The following is a 24674-nucleotide window of genomic DNA, read 5'->3' as shown; positions in this document are numbered from 1 at the left end:
TGGAAGGCCTTCAAGTGTTCTTTTTTTGTTTGAAAGGCCTTCAAATTCGGTCCTCTGTTCTCACTGAAAAGGGGACACTGCAGGCATTATAAATGACAACATGTGCAATGTCTTTGAATGCAACTTTCTTTTGTCATGTATTTTTAAAAGAAGCATTACGACAATTGTTCATGTCCATCACGGAAGCCCTTCTTTACTTTTTCTGTGCACAGACATTTATTCTTCCATAAAAATGGTCTCATACAAATAAAGCACTGAGTTGTCTCATCACTTAAATCGTAACAAAATTCCTAAAGTACTATTTGGTTACACAGAGGTTATACTACTTTTCAAAACTCCTCTTTTAAGGCGGGAGGGACGGTCTTCTCAACGTGCACTTTTTCATTGTCGTCCTTTTGAAAAGCGTCAGTCAACTTGTTTTCTGTATCCCCAACAAACTCTTCATCGATGTCCTCTTCTTCTTCTTTTATGTCCACACACACTGTGGACGTCTTGTAGCAAAGGATGTCGTCCAACCTTAGAGGTCTGTTACCCAGCAACGCTAAATAGAAGTCATAGTGATAGGCATCAAAGAGTTTTACGCAGGCGGAGGCCAGCTTGTCCTTGTGGAAACGCTCGCTGGAAGGCAGCCTGTTGCACACCGCATTGTCAACCATGAGTTCCTCGAGAGCCGCCCGTCGTTTTCTTGGAACGTGAGTTTGCATGGTCTTCTCGATCTCTTCAGCTGCGAGTAGGCAACTTTGGCAATAAACCTCAGGGTCAACCTGTACGCTGCAAACGCGCACAAAGACGCAGCTACACAGCGCCAAAAGGACAATAAACATGGTGCACGACTGCAAGACGACAATGTTGACTGGCAATGAGCAGCTCTGAACGTGTGTGCAGGTAATTGTGAGCTTGCAAGACAGATTTTTCAGGTTAATCCAGTTTTCTCTGATCCCTCTCATACTGTACTGTTTTTTTTTAAATGTTTTTTTTTTTTTTAAAACTACACTACTATCTTTCATAGCCACTGTTGGAGGGCCTTCAACGGCATCTTTCTATTGGTACTTTTGTGGGATATTTTACAACAATAATGTTTTTTTTTTTATAGTGACCCATTATCGGACTTCAAAAACAGCCTTCTTTTGCCATTTTTTTTAAAGGTTATTACTATTCATTAGAGTATGTCCACCCTTAGAATACCTTCAAATGCTGCCTCAATTTACCATTTCACCTGTGTTGTCAAACTCATTTTTGTTGGGGGCTGGATTGTAGGGATGGTTTCCCTTCCCTCTGAGGTCTGTTACGACACTGACTTATTGTCATATAACGTAGTCATACGGATTTAACGGACAAAGTTTTTTGCAGGGACGATCAATTATGTTGATCGCATCGGCAAATTATGACGTTAAATCTGATCAACTGATTAGCATTAAATGCTTTTTCATTACATAAACACAAGTATAGTTTTTTTAACTATAACTCTATTGAGTTATCATACATCCATCCTTTTTCTGAGCCGCTTATCCTCATGAGGGTCGCGGGAGTGCTGTAACCAATCCAGGGTACACCCTGAACTGGTTGCCAGCCAGCAGGGCACATGGAGACAGACAACACACCCACTCACAATCAAACCTAGGGGTCATTTACAATCTCCATTTAATGCATGTTTTTGGGATGTGGGACGAAACCGCAGTGCCCGGAGAAAACCTACACAGGCACTCCCTGAGAGGGGTTGCGTCAGGAAGGGCATTAGGCGTAACAACAGTGCCAAACAAATATGAGCGTTCATCTGAGACGTCACGCTGTGGCGACCCCTAACGGGACAAGCCAAAAGAAACTTACTTTTTTACACAGGGGGGACCCAAGTCCTCAAAACTGTGAGGTCAATGCTCTAACCAGTTGCTCCACCGTGCCGCCGAGCTCAACATTCATTGATTTATTTGTTACATGTGCTTTTTTTTTTAATGTTAGTAAAAATTTTAGCAAGATTCAAAGTTTACCTAAAGTATTTTCTATTCATAGTGTGTGTGTGTGTTTCTTTCAGCTTGTCCCTTTCGGGGGTCACCACAGCATGTCATCTCAGATGACCACATATATATGTTTGGCACAATTTTTACACCAGATGGCCTTCCTGACGCAAACCTTCTCAGGGAGTGGAGGCCCAATTGGGATGTGAACCCACAACCCCTGTTTTACCAAACCAGTGCTCTAACCACTGAGCTACAGAGCCTCTTGCTATTCGTGAGTGTGATAAGGAAGTGAAGAAACAGGTCCAAGGGGGGTGGAACAACTGGCGGAAGGTGTCTGGTGTCTTATGTGACAGAAGAGTCTCTGCTAGGATGGAGGGCAAAGTATATAAACCAGTGGTGAGGCCGGCCATGATGTACAGATTAGAGACGGTGGCACTGAAGAGACAACACGAAACAGAGCTGGAGGTAGCAGAAATGAAGATGTTGAGGTTCTCGCTCGGAGTGAGCAGGTTGGATAAGATTAGAGGGACAGCCAAAGTTGTATGTTTTGGAAACGAGGTTCGAGAGACCAGTCTTGGATGGTTTGGACATCCCCAGAGGCAAGAGAGTGAGTATATTTGTAGAAGGGTGCTGAGGATGGAATTGCCAGGCAGAAGAGCGAGAGGAAGATCAAAGAGAAGGTTGATTGATGTTGTGAGGGAGGACATGAGGACGGTGGGTGTTCGAGAGGAAGATGCATGAGATAGGCTTAGATGGAAAAAGATGACACGCTGTGAAAAGAAGGAAAAGAAGAAATCAAAAGATGTATGACAAGGCTAAAAATGACTTAGCTTATGGATTCAAATATACTGCGCACAATGACCACACAGAGTAAGTGTAAGATGATTTAAAACACCATTGATCGGATTGTGAATTAGGACATTAAAGCCAATCAGCATTAAATGCTAATTATTGGCCAATGAGATTGGTTCAAAATGTACATGTAGAGCCTGCAAACGATAAGAACGTTGGCATAAGCACATGAAAATGTGTCGAAATAGAAACCTGGAGGAAGCTGTTTAAACTGTGGTCTGTGCAATAGCACTTTCACACCATTATTGACAATCAAAGCAATATTTAATGTTAAATATCAATAAAGTTGAAAACTTTTGAGACATTGACAAGCTTTGCAATATTTACTTACAATATTCAAGTCCTGTACTAGGATTCCTTAGGCCATGAAAAAAGTGCTTCACTCTAACAGACAAATGGGTTGAACGGGCCAACCCTCACCACTATTAGTTTGTTAAATTTAAGGTTCCACCATGCCATCACAGCTACCCATTGAAGTCCTACACAGCCCCTGCCCGCGCAACAACTTTTCTTGCTTAATTATTCAAAGAACATAGTCACAGGAAGGACTTCAAATGTGACTGTCTTTTCTCATTTAACGGAGAACAGACAGCCACTTTCCTTCAAGTACTTTGTAACTCTACCCTTTCCAGGGAGCCACGCCGTTGACATGTTCTCCTTAACCAACCTTAAAGTTCTCCATATTTCTGCAATTACAGACCTGCACGTCCGGTGGGTGCTGGCTCGTTCTTCTGCACCACGGAGTAGAAGGCCACTGTGATGAAGATGAAGGCCAGAGACACACCCACGCCCACCACAATGGGCACGTCGTGTTTCTCCAGTACGGGGAGCCATGGTGGGGACTGCGGAGTCACCCTGGATCTAAAAAGACAGACAAGAATGCAAGTGTCAATGGGGACTGCGGTGCAACGCACCAATGCTTCCAGCAGAACCCCATTTTAAAAACCTACTTTAAAACCATATCCATTGAATGTACGATTTTAAATCCGAACAAATTGCTTGAAATTTTAACACTGGCTTTGAAGCTTACTTTGAAACCCTAACCTTTTCTGAAACCCTATTTTGATACCTTGACCTTTGTTTGATATCCCGACCAAGACTCAAAACGCTAAACCTGGCGGCTTGAAAGCCTATCTTGAAATTGTAATTTGAAGAACTGAACATTTCTTACTACCCTAACCCTGGCTTGAAATCATAAACCCAAAGAATTCAAATCTGAGTTTTAATATTAGGGTGTCTTGCTTGAGTTTGGGATTCAAAATATCATTTCAAAGGTCTCAAAGTAGGGTTGCCAAGCCACGGTCATGGTCTACTCCCCCCCCCCCCCCAAAAAAAAAAAATAATAATAATTCTCACTACAAATTGCCTCCATCCATAACCTGTGGCGTCTACCTACCGAGGGTCGTTGCTGGTCATGGGGGACTGCGAGGTGTTCCTCTGCGATTCGTCTTCCGCCATCAGTGACTCCACAGGGTGATCCTGCTGGGCACCAGACACATTGAGCCCTCGGGGCCAGGAAGGTTGCTCAGTAGGAGAACCGGTCCGGAAAGGAGGAGGCCTTTGAAGAGAGATCTCATGCAGGACTGAATCTGTTGCATGGGTGTGAGGCAGGTCTGCGGATACTTCTCTGGAGGGGTGAGTGTCCGTTTGGGGTTCAGGAGGTTGAGAATGCTCCAAGAGGAAGTTGGGGTAAGGGGCAGGCGGCAGCATGGGAGCCTGAATCTGAGTTACTAAAGGCAGACCCGGAGGATCGCTTGTGGACCGGCCTTCTGGGGACAAAGACGGTAACTTTATCGACGTCTTCGTTGTGGTTTCACACCGTGACGATGAGCCTGAAAGTAGTCATGAGACAGGTTGCAGTTTCAAATCTGAGTATGGTTGGGTTTTAAATCGTGGTATGCCTCAGACACTGGAAACTCTAGTACAACTTCACTTGGAACACTATCACTGTTTTTGAATGAAACTTTTAAAAACCAACAATGGTTTGAACCACTAGTTTGAAACACAAACCCTTGTTACAAATCCTATGACAGACTTGAAAGCCTAACCCTATCTTTACGCAGTTATCAAAACCTTAACACTTTACTTTACTGAGGCTTAAATCAGATTTTGAAACTTGATCCCTGAGTTGAAACAGATACTTGAAACCATAATGCAGTTGTCAAATCCTAGTTTGAAACCCAAACTTAATACTCTTGCCCTGTCTTGAAACCCTACTTTTGAACCCAAACTGTTAGAACCCATTTTAAACTTGAACACTGTCTTGAAATCGTAAAAACCGTACCCCAGGCTTGAAATCCGAATTTGAAATCCTAATTCAGATTTTAAAACCTAATTTGAAGTCCTAAACCGAACTCAAGGTTGAAACCAAAATTTGAAACCATCCTACATTGAAACACTGACTTAAAACCCAAATATAAACCAGAACTCTGCCTTGAAATCTCAGTCAAACTCTAATTTGATACCCAAAACCTACTTTGAAACTCTAACCCAGGCATAAGGTTTGGGTTTTAATTTATGGTTTCAAGGCAGTAAAGGCAAAGCCAAAAGAACATAATGTAATATTTCCTATGTGCAAAACAGGTTATAGCACAGATTTGTTGAAATGACATGCATATACATTACATATGTACCGTATTTCCATGACATTGCATTGCAAAGACATTGATTTACATTACACTTAATATTCTTGTTGTGATGTAGTTGTCCAGTAATCTGCTGAGTCTGCAGTGTTGTAAACTGGGAATCTTTGCTGGAGTTGTTGCTCTACAGAGTCGAAGAAAAAAACAAGACCATTTCAGAATGAACATACGTGAGAGGTTCACTGTACGGAGAAACGTATCAAGAAACGTAAAGCATCAAAAGCAGCAGACATGAACCAGGACAGAGAAATGTCTGCCAGTTATGGGAAGTAACCTAGTACAAATGCATAAATACTGTAGTTAAGAAAACATTCCAGGTATTTTTACTTCCTGCGCTGTGGGTTAAAGGGGAAATCCAGTGCTTTGCATGAACAGTGTATCCAATAGGTCATATAATATGTACCCTATTTTGACAATGTGATGTTAAATCCTCTCTCATTTAATGGTGTTTTGAGAAGATTTTTATCCACAATTACGAATTTTCAGGGGCGCTGCCATTTTCGATGACAGATGTGACGTGTAACGTGCTGCACCAAAGGCTTGATTACATTGTGCCCAGCGGTGATTTCTCAGATTTATCCTCATCTGATGAAGAAATAGCAGTATTGGTTGATCGGGAAGACAGAGGAATACTTCCATACAGATTTGAACCTGTGGCTGTAATTAATGTTGAATATTCGGATGGTTTTTCGGGCACAATGACGCGGAGTCTGACTAGTCGGAAGCCTACGCGCGGCATAAGTGCATAAACAAAGGCCCCCGGGAGCTCCGGGCCGGCAGCCGCGGATGGTTCTTCGGACGGGAATGACGCGGAGGCAACGAGCGAGCTACGGCGGCGGGCGGGGGGCCGCGAGCCGTGAGCCGAGCAACCAGGTGGGGCTAACGACCTCCACCGTCTGGAAGCTCGACTCGTGGCCCACCGCCACCTGCTTCGTTAGCCACGGACGCTGAAGCTAGGCTAAAGGCCTCCGCCGCCACCAAAGCTCGGCTAAAGGCCTCCCCAGACATCGTAGCTCGGCTCGCAGCACACCTTCGGTGGTGGCGGAGGCCTTTAGCCTAGTTTCGGCGTCCGGGGTTAATGGCCTCCGCCGCCTGGAAGCTTGGATCGTGGCCCGCTGCCGGAGCTCACTCCTCAGACTCCGCGTCATTCCCGTCCGAAGAATCATCCGCGGCTGCCGGCCCAGAGCTCCCGGAGGCCTTTGTTTACGCACTTATGTCGTGCGTAGCCCTCCGAGTAGTCAGACTTCGCGTCATTCCGCCAAAGAACCATCCGAATACTCAACATTAATTACAGCCACAGGTTCAAATCTGTATGGAAGTATTCCTCCATCTTCCTGATCCACCGATACTGCTATTTCTTCATCAGATGGGGATAAATACGAGAAATCGGTGCTGAGCATAATGGTGTCCCATGTAATCCAGCGTTTGGAAAAGCATGGTACACGTCACAAACGCAGATGTAGATCATGTGACTCGCGAAAATGGCAGCACCCCTGAAAATTCGTAAATGTCAAAAATCTTCTCAAAACACTATTAAATGAGAGAGGATTTAACATCACATTGTCAAAATAGGGTACATATTACATGACCTATTGGAGACACTGTTCATGCAAAGCACTGGATTTCCCCTTTAAAGTCATAGGTCTGTGAGAGTTTAGAATTACTGTAACATGGGGGTGTCAAACTCATTTAAGTTCACAGTCAGCATTCACACAAATTTGATCTCTAGTGGGCAGGACCAGTTTATCCATGGCCTTGCATGACATCAATAGAAATACATTTTAAATACATATAAACATATATAAATACTGTATGCAGGCATTGCTTCACATAAATTCTCTCTTACTGCCTATAGATTGTAGGTTGCCCCGCCCTACATGCCCCGCCATGCAGATCTTTTCTCTCTCACTCAGTTTTGTGCATGTCACCTTACACGACTCTCAGGATTTTTGTTTCTATGGTGCTTTGTGTTAAAGAAAAAAGCACGAGTTTCAAAATGAGAGTCATTCATTCGTGCATCTTCCGTGCTGCTTCTCTTTATTAGGTCCACAGCTGTGCTGGAGTTTATCCCAGCTATCTTTGGGCGAGAGGTGCGCTACACCCTGAACTGGTCACCAGCCAATTGCAGGGCACATAGAGACAAACAATCATCCGCACTCACATTCACACCTATTGGTAATTTAGAGTCTAGAGTCTTCAGTTAAACTACCCTACATCCTTCTGGGATGTGGGAGGAAACCGGAGTACCCAGAAAAAACCCACACAGGCTCGGAGAGAACATGCAAGCTCCACACAAACGGGGCTGGGATTTGAACCCCGGTCCTCAGAACTATAAACAGATTGTCCACCATGCTGCCTTAAAATGGGAGTTTATACGAATAAATAAATGAAAACTAAGATTTGACGGATTTGGACCCTGACTCTGTTTCTGGCCCATTGACCAAATGTTTAAGACCACTACTGTAACATCTGTTAGTCCATCTGTGGTGTTTTGTCGATACTTTTTTTTTGGTAACTTTTACTATCTACTGTATACTATATATAAGAGTTGAATTGACAGTGTTTTTTTGAGCAAAAGTATCTGTACTTCTATTTGTGCATGCTTTTGCTACTCTGATATTTGTACAGAAATCCCAGTCGTGTACATGTAATAGTCTCAGCATTGTGTGCTCTTACTCACGTCAGACAAGCTGTTAAACTGCTTTAAATCGTCCAGGACGTCATGATCTGAGGAGGGAAGTGGAAGCAAACTTGGTTTTTGGTAATATGTCATTTGTTATGTGGAACGTCTCCAGATTTTGAGCAGTAGCCCTGGCAAGAAACCCTAATTTGAAACTCTAACATAGCTTTTAAACCTACTTTGAAACCCTAGTGCTGTCTGGAAAAACTAATTAAAAATCCCAAACCCAATATTGAAACCCGAGACATCAATTCAAAATCCTAATTTCAAACCTTCACCTTGCTTTAAAACCCCAATTTCAATCCCTGAATTAAAACACTCACCTGATCTTAAAACCCTACTTTGAAACACAAAACCAAGGGTTTCCCATTCATTCCATGGCAACCGACTGCTTGATCGTAAATTTCGATAGATTGCATTATCATCCTCCCTCGCTATTGGATTAGTTTTTATTGACAAACAGATTGACCTCTACAAGGGTACCAGTGCAGCCAATGTGAGCACTCCTTTGGCCAATCATCTTCCCTCCCACACATTTGGAATATTTTAACTTTACAGTAAATTTTAACCCAGGCTTGGAAGCATTAGTCAAAATCTCAACCCTGGCATGAAAGTCCCATTTAAAATCCCAATTTGGAACACCAACCCCAGTGCAAAACCCTAACTTGAAACCGTAAACGTGCAAAATCCTAACCCAGGCTTTTGGTGTTTCAGTGACCCTACCCGTGACCACGAGGACGATGCTTCTCTGCTGCCGTCCTGCTCTGTTCTCCGCCGTGCAAAAGTATTCCCCGGCGTCCGACGCTTGCACACTGGAAAGATGCAGAGCTCCATCATCTGGAGGTAAGGACATCGTGGAGCAGTTCAACAACATGTATGTCCATCCATCCATTTTCTTATCTGCACTAGGGTCGCGGATATGCTGGAGCCTATCCCAGCTGATTGGCAGGAGGCGGGGTACACCCTGAACTGGTTGCCAGCCAATTGCACGTCACGTATAAACAAAAAACCATTTTCAGTCATATTCATACCACTGACAAATTAGTCTTCAATTAACTTATTATGCATGATTTTGGTGAGTGGTTAAAAAAAAAAACGGAATACCCTGTGAAACCTACACAGGCACGGGGAGAACATGCAACCTCAGATGTGAGGGTGGATTTGAACCGGGTTGCTCAGATCTGTGAGGCAACCGGTGCCTCTATAACCACATGTACATGTATTATATTATTGTGCTGAGTTTCTTCATGTAGGTACTCTCAACAAGGGTCTGTAGTAGTAGTAATATAAAAACATTTGGTGATTACATAATGAAATAGAATGGAAACAACTGAACAATTTTTGCCACCTATTCTTGGAAAAATATTTTCCCTTGAAACCAAAAAGTTTGAGAATGCTGGCTGTCCATTATTTGACTCACCATCAATGTGTTTTCCATCAGAGTTGCTGATTGGGGTCTTGGCTTCACGGTCTCTGCTCCACATGTACCAGATGGGCAGGACCCCGACAGCTGAGCAGGGCAGCACCGCAGAACCCCCAAGCCTGCATGGGACCCGGTCTGCGCTGCTCACCAGGATGGGACTCACTGGGAAAAAGCAAGGAATCACTCCACTTGCGAACGGTCAATCGACCTTTTTGACTGGCGATATTAAGCTTGATATGGATTTACTTTCAAAACCTCATTTAGAGATTCAAATGAGGGTTTCAAGCAAGGGTTAGGGTTTAAGACAAGTTTCGGATTTCAAATGCCTGGGTAAATGTTTTAAGCAAGTGTAAAGTAGTCCAGTTTCTACCGTGCACAGTGAGCGTTGCTCTCATGGACGTGACGAATCTTTGCAGGTGGACGTTTGCCGCCCTGCACAGGTAACTGCCCGTGTCTGCCTCCACCACGCTGAATAAACAAAGCGTAATGGGATTTTAAACAAGGTTTATTGGCTTTTTGATTTAAAAGCAACAAAAAGACTTGAATGCGCAACCCATGAAGTTGAAATGGAACAAACGCTGGAAACCAATCTAAGCAGAGTCACTGAAACAAATGCACAGGAATGCCAAAGGTCCAGTGCATCCTACCCAAAGTTTGGTCTTACTACTCGTGCATTTGTTGCTGGGAGACCTGAGGATGAGGAGGTCTCCGTCAGGGAGAACGCCCACGCGGGCCGAGGGCGTCACAAGACGGTTGTTCTTGAACCAGGTAACCTCGGCAGGAGGTCTGCTGAAGGGCGGCCTGCACGACACACTCACGTTGTCGCCTCTCCATGCCGTCACGTTGGATGGATGCTGGGTGAAGCTCCACCCCATCTCTGGAGAAAAAAAAAAACTGAAATAAAACTTTACAAAGCATCGGTAGGAAGACTTCAGTGTCGAAAGGAGAAGGTGGACATTGAAAAATGAAGCCTTTCAGGACAGGTTTAGGCTTTCAAGACAAGGTTTTATATGGATCAAGTTTCAGGTCACAAGTACAATTTTTGACGTTGGGTTGAGGTTTCAAGCTCAAGTACGGTATCAAGTTGTGGTTATGATTTCAATTTAATATTTTATGTAACCGTTGTGATTTCAAATCAGATTTTCAAAGTACATTAAGTGTTTTAAGATAAGATTAGAATTTTGAATAAGGGTTGGATTTTCAAATTCAGGTTTCAAGGTTGGGGCTAGGGTTTCAAGATTGGGTCTGGAATCTTTTTACGATCTCAAATAAGGGTTAAGGTTTTAAGCAAAGGGTGGCCAACCAGTCAGAGATGAAGAGCCACATTTTTTACTGTGTTATGGCAAAGATCCACATGATACACATGGATGTCATTCCCTCCTCACACGCATACCTTTGCTCAGTCAGATTTATTGCAAATACTGTATCACACACCAACATCATGGGAAAAATTGACTCCTGCAGAGTACCAAGACCACAGGCCAGTAATTTTTAAAAAATAAAATTGGATAAGATTTCAGCAACATCACAGAGTCAGTTTTTAATAAGGTCCCCTTCACTGTATGGCGTTTTGATCCCTTGCAATGTTCCAAGCCACTTGATACGATGCAGGAATTAGTCTCTGGATGCTTCATTTTTTCATCTGCTTTTCTGTATGATTTTTTTGAATTGACTAACTTATGAATGAAGTTTTACTCCCTCTTGCAAATTCTAGGTCGATGTTAACGTGGAGTGAACTGAAGATTTGAAGCTGTGAAATGTGTGATGGATGTCTGACACAAAAGGCAGAGAGTGGCTGTCCTTTCCGCTCAACAACAAAAATATAGGCTCTGGTAAAAACATCCCGTGTTCATCCACACATTTTTGTTTTACTGTGCATTTTTCACTGGCATTTTGAGGGTGAAATTAACAAATTGTTTTCTCCAAAGATCACCATCCGACTGGGAAACTTTGAGCTATGTTCATTCAATGCCAGAGCCAGTTTTGCGAAAATACCATGTTCAGCTTTCCTGCTGCTGTCAGCTGACTGTGGTCAGGTGATGCAAGGAGATGTGTTCTCCGGGGCCTAGGCTGTCCTCCTCGGGTTTAACTCCCCTCTCTTGTTCCACAACTGATCTGGATGGCGGGAACAATACAGCCACGCTTCCCCGGTCGCTATCATGCTTTTTTTTTTCTCACCCACCCACCGGACACGTATGCACAATCCCATCTCACTCACACATCAATGCATAACAGCCACACACACGAAGCTTGATGTCACAATACCCATAACAATTGTAATAAACTCAAGCACAGTGCGCACCTAAATACCGTTATGAACTCCAGCAACACGCGCTCTCAACTGCACATAAACATAAATGGAACTTCAATATGCTTCCATGACTTCTCGAGAGCCCCACAAAAGGAGGCAAAGAGCCACATGCGGCTCCAGAGCTGCGGGTTGGCCACCACTATTTTGAGACAAGGTTCAAAGTAGCATTTCAAACCTGAGTTTGGATTTTTAAATTTAGGTTTCAAGCCTGTGCTCAGGTTTCCATTTAAGGTTAACATTTCTATGTGCCCTGCGATTGGCTGGCAACCAGTTCAGGGTGTATCCCGCCTCCTGCCTGATGACAGCTCATGTGGCCTTTGTGAGGACAAACTACTCCGAAATGGATGACTGGATGACATATCTCTTTCTATTCCGGCTGTGTGCATACGAACCAGCAGGAAGGAGAAAAGCTGGCTGCGACTTAGTTTTCTCTCGAAGGTTTGATGCCTCACAGTGATACGAGCCTTCATCCTCTCTGCTCACATTCCTGAAAAATAATAAACAATACCAACAGCCCCCTCAAATATTGTATTGTCCTGTAAATGAAAATGCATTTAGAATTTTAGTGGTGAACAATCAGCACCTGAATGTGAGCAGCTGTCCGTTGTCCCGCAGGCCAAGCGAGGTCGTGACCTCCAGGGGTGCGTCGTCTTTGAACCAGCGCACCGCGGGGACTGGGAAACCGACCACCTGGCACTGCAGGGAGGCCTCGGTTCCCACGGCGACCGTCACATTGTCTGGGCCCCGTGTCACACGCAGTCGGCGGGGGACCCCTGGACGTGCAGGGGAAAGGGACTCAAGTACAGGTAGGGTTTTTAAGACATGGTTAGGGTTCAAAAGTAAAGCTTTACAACAGGTTTAAGGTTTCACATTGGGGTTTCATGTCAGGATTAGGTTTTTTAAGACATGGTTATGGTTTTAAATTAGAGTTTCAAGACACGGTTCAGCTATCAAGTCAGGTATTCAAGGCAGGGTTTGGGTTTCATGCTAGGATTTCAAGACAAGGTTAGCAATAAAGATTTTTACCAAGTACGGTGAGCTTGGCCGGCCTGCTCTTCCTGCTGATGTTTAGTGAAGGGTTGACGGTCTGGCACACGTACGTGCCAGCGTCTTCCAGGCTCACGTTGACAAGAAGAAGCCTTCCTGATGTCTTCTTCTGGTGGCCGCCTCCGTATTCTCCCTGAATGCCATGTGGGAGAAATGGTGGAAAAAGAGTTTAACATGGATGGAGAGTAAAGACACATTATTTTTCAAATTTTGTAGCTTGAGTTGTTTTCCATTATTGTTCGATGTACAACAGTCTGATGTCGGATTTTGAACATCACAGTGCGCAACGCATTTTCAGTAGAAGACAGGTATGGACTGCTCGCAGACCAGTCTAGTACTCACAATTACCATGAAGCCATGCTGTTAAAATAAGTACACAATATGGCTTGGCATTGTTTTGCTCAAATAAAACAGGGATGCTCTTGAAAAAGACTTTACTGAAATGGCAGCATTTGTTGATTTAAAATGTGTTTGTTCTTTTTGGCATTAATGGTGCCTTCACAAATATCCAAGTGACCCAATACATGGATACTAACACACCCCAAGACTGTCTCAGATGCTGGGTTTTGAACTTTTCAGTTGCAACAACCCAGATTGTCCTTTTCCGCTGTGGCCCATCTTAGATGAGCTCAGGCCCAGAGAAGCCAGTTTCTGCGTGGTGTTGATATATGGCTTTTGCTTTGCATGGCAGAATTTGAACTTGCAAGAGTAGATGCGGCAAAGAACTGTTTTAAGTTGCAGTGGTTTCCTGAAAAGTCTCTGAGCCCATGTGGCAATATAATGTACATGACTCTAATTTTTAATGCAGAGCCACCTGAGTGATCAAAGTTTATGGGCATTCAATGTTGGTTTTCACCCTTGCTGATTGCAAGCAGAGATTTCTCCTGAATCTTTTGATGATATTATGGACCGGAAATATGACATCCCCAAATTCCTTGCCATTTTATGTTTAGAAGTTAAATGTTAGACTATTTGCTCAAGCAGTTGTTCACATAACGGTGAACCTCGGCCCATCCTTGCTCACGAACAACTGAGCCTTTGGGGGAGGCTGCTTTTATCCATAATCATGTACTTATTATTTCCCCCATGCCTCCATCTATTCATCCATAGATACATTCATCCAGCCATCCTTTTCTCGATGCACCCATCCATTCATACACATGTAGTTCAGGCATCAACTTCGTGGTTGTAGAGTGGTTAAGTTTTCATTACTTGGCTTTGCCTCCCAGTGGTGACCAGCCTGCCATCTTTGATCCAAAGGATGCTGGCTGGAGTCGAGCTTTCGCCAGACACGCAGTGGAAGGAGGCCTCATCTCCTTCTATGACCGTCTGATCCCATGGACTGAAGAACACCTCCTCCAAACCTGACAAAACACCAACCACCATGTCACATCCATGAAAAATTATGCAACTAATAAAAGAGTGCTCAGCATGATGCCCACGGATACCACCCAAAGACCACATGGGTAGCCCGTGGGCCTGCTGCCAAAGTAGCTCATCATTGGGATTTCCTCGGAAAGCATTATATATATATATATATATTTATATATATATATATATTTTTTTTTTTTGTTTTTTTTTTTTTTGGTTTTTGTTTTTTTTCTGCTCTGTGGGAACAAGGATGAATATAGAGCTCGTGCACCTACGTCATCAAATCACGTCACTGGCCGGAGGTGTCGGTCAAACCATTCTTCAATGCTAAGTCGATTGGAGACGACACGAAAATGCGTCTTATAGCACGACGCCCAGCGTTTTTTCCAATACCGTTAAACATGTAGAAGGTGATAATAAATGAAGGTAGGTGGAAAAATGAGAGACACTTGGCATAGAGGACCCAAATTTAATGCCGAAGTTGATGTTTTCGGCGATAAGAAATTGGACTATTACCCCGCTTCTGCTTGTCTTGGACAACTGCATCCACACATGTATCTGGTGAGTAAGTCATTGAGATTTACACGGAAGAGTTTGAAAGCATAGAACAGTCTGGATGCATAATTTGTTGCTGGATCTGTTCTTAAGAATAAATCCCACATAGTGATGGAGCCACTCAGATTTTTTCAATATAAATACCAATATTTAAATAAATGACCTCTGGTTTAACACAAACAAGAATAATTCCTCTCTGAAGTGAAGTGATCGGTACACAGTTGTGTGTATTTGGTTGGGCACCATCCATCAGGTTTAATCGCCGAAATCCATCAATCTTTTCTTGTCTTTTCAGCTGCTATCCCAAAGAATGATCTCTTTGAATATCTGTCTCGTCTGTTGTGACAACCAACAGCACAACAAGTCTCCGGCATTGTGTATATTCTGCTCCGGTTCAATGTCCCCCACACTGTCGAGCAGCTCTTTTTGACCGGCAATATGGCGCCGTGAAAATGGTGACGTCACGTGCACGAGCTCTATATATCTACATATCTTCTTCTTTTTCTTTCGGCTTGTCGCGTTAGGGGTCGCCACAGCATGTCATCTTTTTCCATCTAAGCCTATCTCGTGCATCCTCCTCTCTAACACCCACTGTCCTCATGTCCTCCCTCACAACATCAATCAACCTTTTCTTTGGTCTTCCTCTCACTCTTTTGCCTTGCAGCTCCATCCTCAGCACCCTTCTACCAATATACTCACTCTCTCGCCTCTGAACTTTTCCAAACCATCTAAGTCTGCTCTCTCTAACCTTGTCTCCAAAACATCCAACTTTGGCTGTCCCTCCAATGAGCTCATTTCTAATCCTATCCAACCTGTTCACTCCAAGCGAGAACCTCAGCATCTTCATTTCTGCTACCTCCAGTTCCGCTTCCTGTCGTTTCTTCAGAGCCACCGTCTCAAATCCGTACATCATGGCCGGCCTCACCATTATTTTATACACCTTGCCCTTCATCGTAGCGGAGACTCTTCTGTCACATAACACACCAGACACCTTCCGCCACCTGTTCCACCCCACTTCAACCTGTTTCTTCACTTCCTTACCACACTCTCCATTGCTCTGTATTGTTGACCCCAAGTATTTGAAGTCGTCCACCGTCGCTATCTCTTCTCCCCGGAGCTTCACTCTTCCTCCTCCGCCCCTCTCATTCACACACATATATTCTGTTTTACTTTGCCTAATCTTCATTCCTCTCCTTTCCAGTGCGTACCTCCATCTTTCTAATTGTTCCTCCGCCTGGTCCCTGCTTTCACTGCAGATCACAATATCATCTGCGAACATCATGATCCAAGGGGATTCCAGTCTAACCTCGTCTGTCAGCCTATCGATTACAACAGCAAACAGGAAGGGGCTCAGTGTGGAACCCTGATGGAGTCCCATAGTCTTATATATCTTTTATCTGTAGGTTGTATAGTGCACGTGGGAACAGTCTTACCTGACTGGGACGAGGCTATCAGACTGGACAGGACGACTAAGCAGAGGCCGGGAATCATCTGAGGAGGGCAGACGTGCATCCTACTGCAGAGCTCCATCAGAGGCATCATAAAACCACCATGTAGCTTCAGCCATTTTGTCCACGCTGAAAAGTCAATATACTTTAATGGGGTCAAAATTCAATAAACAGTATTGACTTGGATAACACAACAAATCCCCAGATGCATGCTTTCTGGATCTGCTATCAAAAATCTAATTTGAACTAAAAAATGTATCAGTATTTACAAACAAAAAACTACTGACCATGCTCTGCCGATCCATCCTCTTCGGTGGCTTGAATGAGGCCACACACTTTACAGAGTGCACAGCAGCGCACTCAATGGAAATGACATGAAACAAAGCTGCCGAGCTTTGTACCGGCAAGATCAACATGTTCTCTTTCCCTTTCCTCTGATCCTATAGGCTTTCATGGCCCTCTCGCCATGCCCGTGTAAGGGATGGAGCACACAGCAGCACAATTTTGGCTTATCGTGATATTAAAGACGGTACAGTTTTGATTGCGTTAAGGGGCCGCTCCATGTAAGGGGAAATGGGTCACGGTGGACGTGTGAAGCTAGACGAGTGGGTGAAGGCATGGCTAAGTGAGTAGATGGATGTAAATGGAGGGTGGGAAGGATGAATAGGAGGTCGAAATAAATGGATGGATGAGTGGGTGAATGCACGAGTATGTTTGTGGATGGTGGAAGGCATGAGTGACTGAATGAGTGGATGGATGGATGGATGGATGGATGTACAGCAGACATGTCCAAAGTCCGGCCCCCGGGCCAATTGCGGCCCGTGGACAAATTTTTACCGGCCCGCGGCCTCTATCATGAAATCAATAATATGCGGCCCGCCAGCACTGTTGACCACAGTATAAAATACATGTGTACAAAAAGCTATTTTTCCTATTTTTCATTTCACCAGAAGATGGCAGTAGCCCTGTGGCCGCCCTCTGGCCGCCGTGACCCTTGACCTTGCGTGATCGTTTCAGCCCAGCCCATTTCTAACATGGCGTCTGTAAACAAAAAAAGGCCTAATTTGCCAAGAGACTGTGGCTGTTTTCAAGGAATTCAACATCAAGAGGCACTACCAGACGAAACATGCTAGCTACGACAAGCTAACTGGGAACAAACGCATTGAAAAAGTGAAGCAACTGGAAGCTGTTTTAACGGCACAGCAAAGCTTTTTCACAAGAGTCCGTGAGTCAAATGAAAATGCCACAAAGGCAAGCTACGAAGTGGCAACGCTGATTGCAAAGCACTGCAAACCTTTCACTGAGGGTGAATTTATTAAAGACTGTGTAATGAAAATGGTTGAGAAAATTTGTCCCGCGAAGAAGCAAGAGTTTGCCAATATTTGCCTGGCTCATAATACTGTGGTACGGAGAATTGAAGACGTTTCATTAGATATTAAGAGACAGTTAGAGGCAAAAGGAACTGAGTTTGACTTTTTCTCGTTAGCGTGCGATGAAAGCACGGATGCGTCCGACACCGCTCAGTTACTGATCTTTTTAAGAGGAGTGGACAATGACATGAACGTGAGTGAAGAGCTTCTGGACCTCCAGAGTCTGAAGGGCCAAACAAGAGGAACGGATTTATTTGTTTCTGTTTGTTCCACCGTAGATGACATGAAACTACAGTGGAATAAAGTCACCGGGATTATTACGGACGGCGCACCTGCCATGGCTGGCGAGCGGAGTGGATTATCAAGCCTTGTCTGTAACAAAGTCAGCGAAGAAGGAGGCAGCGCTATTAAACTCCCCTGTATTATTCATCAAGAAGTTCTCTGTGCCAAATATATGAAATATGATAATGTTATGAAACCGGTGATAAAGACTATTAATTATATGTGCCACCGCCAGTTTCAACAGTTTCTTCTCGACATCCAGGCTGAATACGGAGATGTTTTGTATCACACCGACGTAAGGTGGCTCAGTCGGGGGTCTGCGCTGCAGCGCTTCTTCTCTCTCAGGGAGGAAATTGGACAATTCTTGACTAAAAAGGGACAACCCATGCCACAATTAAATGATCCTGTTTGGCTGGCTGATTTGGGACTTTTAGTTGACATAACGCGACATCTGAATGCGCTGAACACAAGCCTTCAAGGGCAAAATGCAGTGGTAAGCCAACTGTATTCACACATCAAAGCCTTTCGGACCAAGCTGCTACTTTTCCAAAGACACCTGTCACAGGCGCAGCCCAATACCGCACATTTCCCGTCGCTGCAGGAAATTGTGACCAGTTTCCCACAGATCAATATCAGTGCGCAAATGACAAAGTATGCAGCAGACATCTCATCTCTGGTTGAGGAGTTTCAGCAGCGCTTTCGGGACTTTGCAGCTATTGAAAAGGAGATCACGCTTTTTTCCTCTCCTTTCTCCGTGGACCCTGATGACGCTCCAGACCCCCTGCAACTGGAGCTCATTGAGCTGCAGTGTGACGCCGAGCATCGCAGTCGGCACCAACAGCTCCCTCTTGTCAACTTCTACCGCCAGCTGGATGAAGGCAGGTTCCAAGCAATTCGGACATTTGCTAAGAAAATGCTGAGCTTGTTTGGCTCCACATACATGTGCGAGAAGACATTCTCCGTTATGAACATTAACAAGAGCCGCATGAGGACGAGACTGAGTGACTCTCACCTGCGTGACGTCTTGCGCATCAAAACCACTGCTCTTGAGCCAGACATGGACTACATACTGCAGTCAAGATCCCAGTATCACCCTTCACATTAGTGCAGGCAAGACCTTTGTTAAGTCCTCTGAGTTGAATAAATTCTTAAATCTCAGTTAATTAATTTTTTTGTGATGGTCAAAATCACAGTTTGAATATGCAGTGCTCATTGTTTTGTTTTCAGCACTTTTCCTACAGTGAGCATATAATAGTGAATAATATGTAATGTTTCACATGAACTTAGATATCCTTTATAGTTTTCTTAATTTTTTGTGGTTTGTGATTTCGGTAAAAACCTAAATGTAAAAAAAATGTAAAAGTAAAAGTATGCCATTTGTAATTAAATAAAAAAAAATCCCAAAAAGTTAATTTGTATTTAATGTTAATGGTTCAAAGAATGTCAGGCTAAATAGTCGGCCCCCACACATTTTCACCTTACCAAATCTGGCCCTCTTTGCAAAAAGTTTGGACACCCCTGATGTACAGTATGAATAAGGGGTTGGATGGGTAAAAACATGATTATGTCAATGGATGGCTGCATCGGTGGATGAGTGAGGGAATAGATGACTTTACAATCAGGTGAGAGGGTAAAGGCATGGGTCAGTGGCTAGATTGATGCATGGATGATTGGGTGATTGGCTGAGTGAGTGGATGGATGGTTGCATAATTGGATAAGTTGACAAATGTGTGAGTGGGTAGTAACACGTTACATTTACTCCCATTTTATCGACTCGCGTTACATTTTGGATAAATTGTACTTTTTAGTTTGAATCAAATGGACTTTTTACTTTTACTTGAGTATTTGTATGAACAAGAATGGACAATTTTACTCAGTTATAATGATCGACATGCTGGTCACTTCTTTTATTTGTCTCTTAGTGTGTACATGATCAATTTTTGGACTTCTTCGTGACTTTCGCGTAGTGCACCGTTGCGCCAACGTGATCGCTAGTGTCATCCATCCATCCAAGTGATCAACAGAATAATTTTGCTGCTACCAATTCCAACATCCTATCTTTATGAAGTGGGCTTTTCTGAAATCACAGTAACAAATACAAAACTACCAAGCAGACTGTATATAAGGAACAAGCCAAGGGCACACACTGATACAACAAAAATGTTAATTTATTTCTGAGGTGTCTCACACACACACCTTTACACCCGTTCTGTAAGGAAAGAATGGCTACTCTAAACCGTCCAACGTGCAAAAGATGTTGGGCAGCACTGATTGAAGTGCATAACGTGAATGAAGCAAATGTTTCGAAAGGGCCCAATGCACGTGTTGACAGGTTTCGGGCAGTTTAAAATTGAAATAGTGGCAAGTGTCTGTGCATTCTCATGTATTATTTTTATTTTTATTTTCTTTATTTGAAATTAATGCTCTTGCTTTTTTATTATTATTATTAGTTAGTCTTTATTTGAGTAGGTTTTCGAGTGTATTTTCTTAGGCTTATCCAAGGAAATATTTGGACTTCTTACTTGACTCATTATTCTAAAGTAATACAACTCATAATTGAGTACAATACATGTATTTGGCTACACTACCCACTTCTGCGCATTGGGGCAGTAGACAGCTAAATAGGTGATGAGGCAGATGCATGGGTGAGGAACAAAACAACACAACATTGTGGGACCTCATGAAACAGCAGAGGTTGACTCAAAAGACAAGTTGGCTTTGTTGGTCTTGAATGTGGTGAAGAGTCACCTGGTCGCCTGGTGGCTGCTAACTTAATGCTAAGTAAGCCTGCGTGTCCATTTGTATGTATGCCATGACTCATACAGCTCAGAACACATCATTTACACTTGTTAGCATGTTAATAACACCAAGACTTGCTAATTGAATAGCTCCCACATGGACACCCAGTCAATTGTGCAGTTTGACTGCTTAGAATTGATCAAATTAATACATACATGCATGGACATCAAGTCAAATACTTACCGAATACTGAAGTTGCCGTTACAGTCCGTGCGGAGGCTCAGTGCGGACCCTCCATCCTCTTGATGCAGTCTGGCGTGAAGAGGGTGCCGATAAACAGCAAACACGTGCACACGCACATCCACGTGCGAGTGTCCATTCAAAGCCAACAGCTGTCACAGAAAAGAAGGCCTCTTTTATGCACCTACAGATGCAAAAAGGATGTGGGAACATGAAGGTACTTGAAGTATTTGGGCAATTTCACAGATATATGACTATGATGTTCCTCCTATCTATCACCCTATCTACCATCTTCTCTCCCAATCTACACACTTACCTAACTACTGACAATAGTTACCTAACAACTAACCTATCTGCTTAAAGGTGTATCGAACTTCCAACCTAATTACTCATCTACAGTGCATATTCATCCATATAACATCCCATGTACTCATCTATCTACGTACAGTGGGGCAAAAAAGTATTTGATCAGCCACCATTTGTGCAAGTTCCGCCACTTAAAAAGATGAGAGGCCTATCATTTTCAGCCAAGGTACACCTTACCAATGAGAGACAAGATGAGGAAAGAAAATCCAGAAAATCACATTGATTTTTTTTTTTATGAATTAATTGGTACATTCCTCACTAAAACAAGTATTTAGTCACCTACAAACAAAGTAAGATTTCTGTCTCTCACTGACCTGTAACATCTTGTTTAAGAGCCCCCTCTGACCTCGACTCATTACTTGTATTAATGTCACCTGTTTGAAAATGTTATCAGTATAAAAGACACGTGTCCACAACCTCAAACGGTCACACTCCAAGATCCACTATGGCCAAGACCAAAGAGCTGTGAAAGGATATTGGAAACGATAATGTAGACTTGCACCAGACAAGGAGGACTGAATCTGCAATAGGTAAACAGCTTGGTGTGAAGAAATCAACTGTAGCAGCAATTATTAGAAAATGGAACACATACGAGACCACTGGTAATCTCTATTAATCTGGGGCTCCACAAAAGGTCTCGCCTCTTGGGGTCAAAATGTTCACAAGAACAGTGAGCTAAAATTCAAGAACCACATGGGGGAACCTCGTGAATGTCCTCCAGAGTAAAGTAACAAAGGCTACCATCAGTAATACTACGCCACAAGAGACCCAAATCTTGCAGTGCTCAAACCAGTATATGTCCAGGCCCTTCTGAAGTTTGCTAAAGAGCATTTGATCCAGAGGAGGACTGGGCGAATGTCATATGTTTAGATGAAACCAAAATAGAGTGCTTTGGTAAAGACTCAACTTCTTGTGTTTAGGAGAGAAAGAATGATGAGTTGCATCTAAAGAACACCAGACCGACTGTGAAGCATGGTGGAAACGTCATCCTTTGGGACCTTATTCTGCAAAGGCACCAGGATGACTGAGCTGTGTAAAGGAAAGATGAATGGGGCCATGTATTGTGAGAGGTTGAGTGAAAACCTCCTTCCATCAGCAAGGGCACTGAAGATGGAACGTGAGTGGGTCTTTCAGCATGACTCCTAATCCTAAACACACCACCGAGGAATGAATAAATGACTTCGTGAGAAGGTCCTAGAGTGTCCGAGACAGTCTCCAGATCTCAACCTCATAGAAAATCTTTGGAGTTGAAAATCTGTGCTGCCCAAAACATCATTGGTCAAGAGGAGGATGAAGGAATGAGCCAAAGTACCATTAACAGTGTGTGAAAACCTTCTGAAGACTACAGAAAACATCTGACCTCTGTCATTGCCCATCCCCTATGTGGTCATTAAGGGTAACATACTTTTTCCTCCCAGTGTATATACTGTACCTACCAACTTTTTAAACATAGCTATCTACTTTCCCTTCGAACTATCTACTTACTTACCTACTTCACGACCAAAACTACCCACCCATCAAAATACCCATCAGCCCACCAACCTGCCAAATTGATCAAGCTTTTCTCCCCAATATGCAGACTGCGATCTGTACTGGAGTTTATTTTATTCAAGTCCACTCTGCACTGTTTCATTATTAAAAGTAGGTTAATGAGGGAAGCTTAATGAGGGTTAATTGTCCTTATACTGGCAGCAAGTGCCAGGGGCGCACATTGATTCAGTTGGACCCACAACTCGTCTCTCGTTGTATTTTTATAGGTTTTATCACTTTTATAGCCGGGATAGGAAGATGTTGAACTCTTAAAAACATTTCAAAAGAATTGTTTGTCTTCCTTGTTCCACTTGTCTCCCACAGCCTTGCAAATGGAAATGTCTGGCGGCGTCCTCAGCATAATGGCATGGAAATTGAAAGTACAAATGTAACCATTTATAATCTATGCTGGCCCAATGGTGATTTTAATTAAGCGTAGACAAAGGTGAATGTCACACGCTCACTCGGGTTTAGAACATCAAACGAACTCAGTGCAACCAAAGGAGCTGCTGTCTCCATCCATAGCGTATTTAGCTAAAGCGCGGGCTCAAAATATTAGGAACCCTCCTTGAATTACAACACGACACTAAATCTATCTTTCTCTATTTGTTTATCTTTTAATTGAAACTTTCTGTGATCCAGATTTGTCGTAGATCTCATGAGTACAGGTGTACCTAATGAGGTGACCTCATGCATGCAGACAAAATCCAGAAATGCATTACATTTTCCAGAAAATCCGCAGATGTTTAAATCTGTGGAAGTTATTTTTGTAATAATAAAAACTAAAATTAATTAAAAAAATAAAAACAATTACCAGCTTGAGGCATGTATAACTGTAAATAATATGAAATAGAATTTTAAAAAATGTTACAAAGTGAATACTAATAAAATGAAAAAGAGTCATGAACACAACTGAGTTGAGACATTTTATAGTAATAAATGTAAACTAAATAATAATGAATAAAAAATATTAAATAAAGTCTAAAAAATAAAGATAAGAGTTTGTCATAGAGAATGCATTACATAAAGTGAGACTGAATTTATGATGAAACTATAACCATTATAAAATAATGAGAACGACTAAAAAACAATCTACACAATATATAACACAGCAATGGCCATGTTCTGAAATTGAAAAATAAATGTAATAATAATAACTTTTATGGACAGAATCTCTCGGTACAGCCGAGGCGTAGAGGGTGTCCGGTTTGGTGGCCTCAGCATCGTATCTCTGCTCTTTGCAGATGATGTGGTTCTGTTGGCTTCATCAAGCCGTGATCTCCAACGCCCACTGGAACAGTTCACAGCCGAGTGTGCAGCAGCTGGGATGAGAATCAGCACCTCCAAATCTAAGACCATGGTCCTCAATCGGAAAAGGGACCGTGCCCTCTCCGGGTCGGGAATGACATCCTACCCCAAGTGGAGGAGTTCAAGTTTCTTGGGGTCTTGTTCACGAGTGAGGGAAAAATGGAGCAGGAGATCGACAGGCAGTTCGGTCCAGCATCTGCAGTGATGCGGACCTTGTATCAGTCCATTGTGGTGAAGAGTGAGCTGAGTTGGAAGGCGAAGCTCTCCATCTGACCTCCCAGGTGAGGTGTTCTGGTCATGTCCCACCGGAAAGAGACCCCGGGGACGACCAAGGACACGCTGGAGAGACTATGTCTCTCGGCTGGCTTGGGAATGCCTCGGCATCCCTCCGGAAGAGTTGGAAGAAGTGGCTGGGGAAAGGGAAGTCCGGGTATCCCTGCTGAAGCTTCTTCCCCCGCAATCCGATTCGGAAAAGCAGTAGAAAATGGATGGATGGATGGATGGATGGATGGATGGATGGATGGATGGATGGATGGATGGATGGATGGATGGATG

At 43.3% G+C, this 24674-nt stretch overlaps 2 protein-coding genes across 2 annotated transcripts; both read right to left on the bottom strand.

The window, feature by feature from the left end:
- Positions 1-329: 329 nt before the first annotated feature.
- Positions 330-4888, bottom strand: LOC133498828 (uncharacterized). The gene is made up of 3 exons (XM_061816006.1): positions 4204-4888; positions 3508-3668; positions 330-724 (listed from the first exon to the last, which is right to left on the bottom strand). The coding sequence occupies exons 1-3, from the start codon at positions 4515-4517 to the stop codon at positions 330-332; spliced, it is 870 nt and encodes a 289-aa protein (XP_061671990.1). The 5' UTR covers positions 4518-4888.
- Positions 4621-20964, bottom strand: LOC133498827 (tyrosine-protein kinase-like otk). Its single transcript, XM_061816005.1, has 7 exons — positions 20919-20964; positions 16270-16413; positions 14123-14274; positions 12890-13043; positions 8130-8176; positions 5488-5573; positions 4621-4639 (listed from the first exon to the last, which is right to left on the bottom strand). Exons 2-7 carry the CDS (start codon positions 16376-16378, stop codon positions 4621-4623), a joined length of 567 nt encoding a protein of 188 aa, XP_061671989.1. The 5' UTR covers positions 16379-16413; positions 20919-20964.
- Positions 20965-24674: the final 3710 nt, after the last annotated feature.

Source organism: Syngnathoides biaculeatus, chromosome 4, assembly GCF_019802595.1.
Source record: "Syngnathoides biaculeatus isolate LvHL_M chromosome 4, ASM1980259v1, whole genome shotgun sequence".
Taxonomy (NCBI): domain Eukaryota; kingdom Metazoa; phylum Chordata; class Actinopteri; order Syngnathiformes; family Syngnathidae; genus Syngnathoides; species Syngnathoides biaculeatus.
The sequence above is the reverse complement of the archived record's forward strand: the minus strand, read 5'-3'. Positions and strand labels throughout refer to the sequence as shown.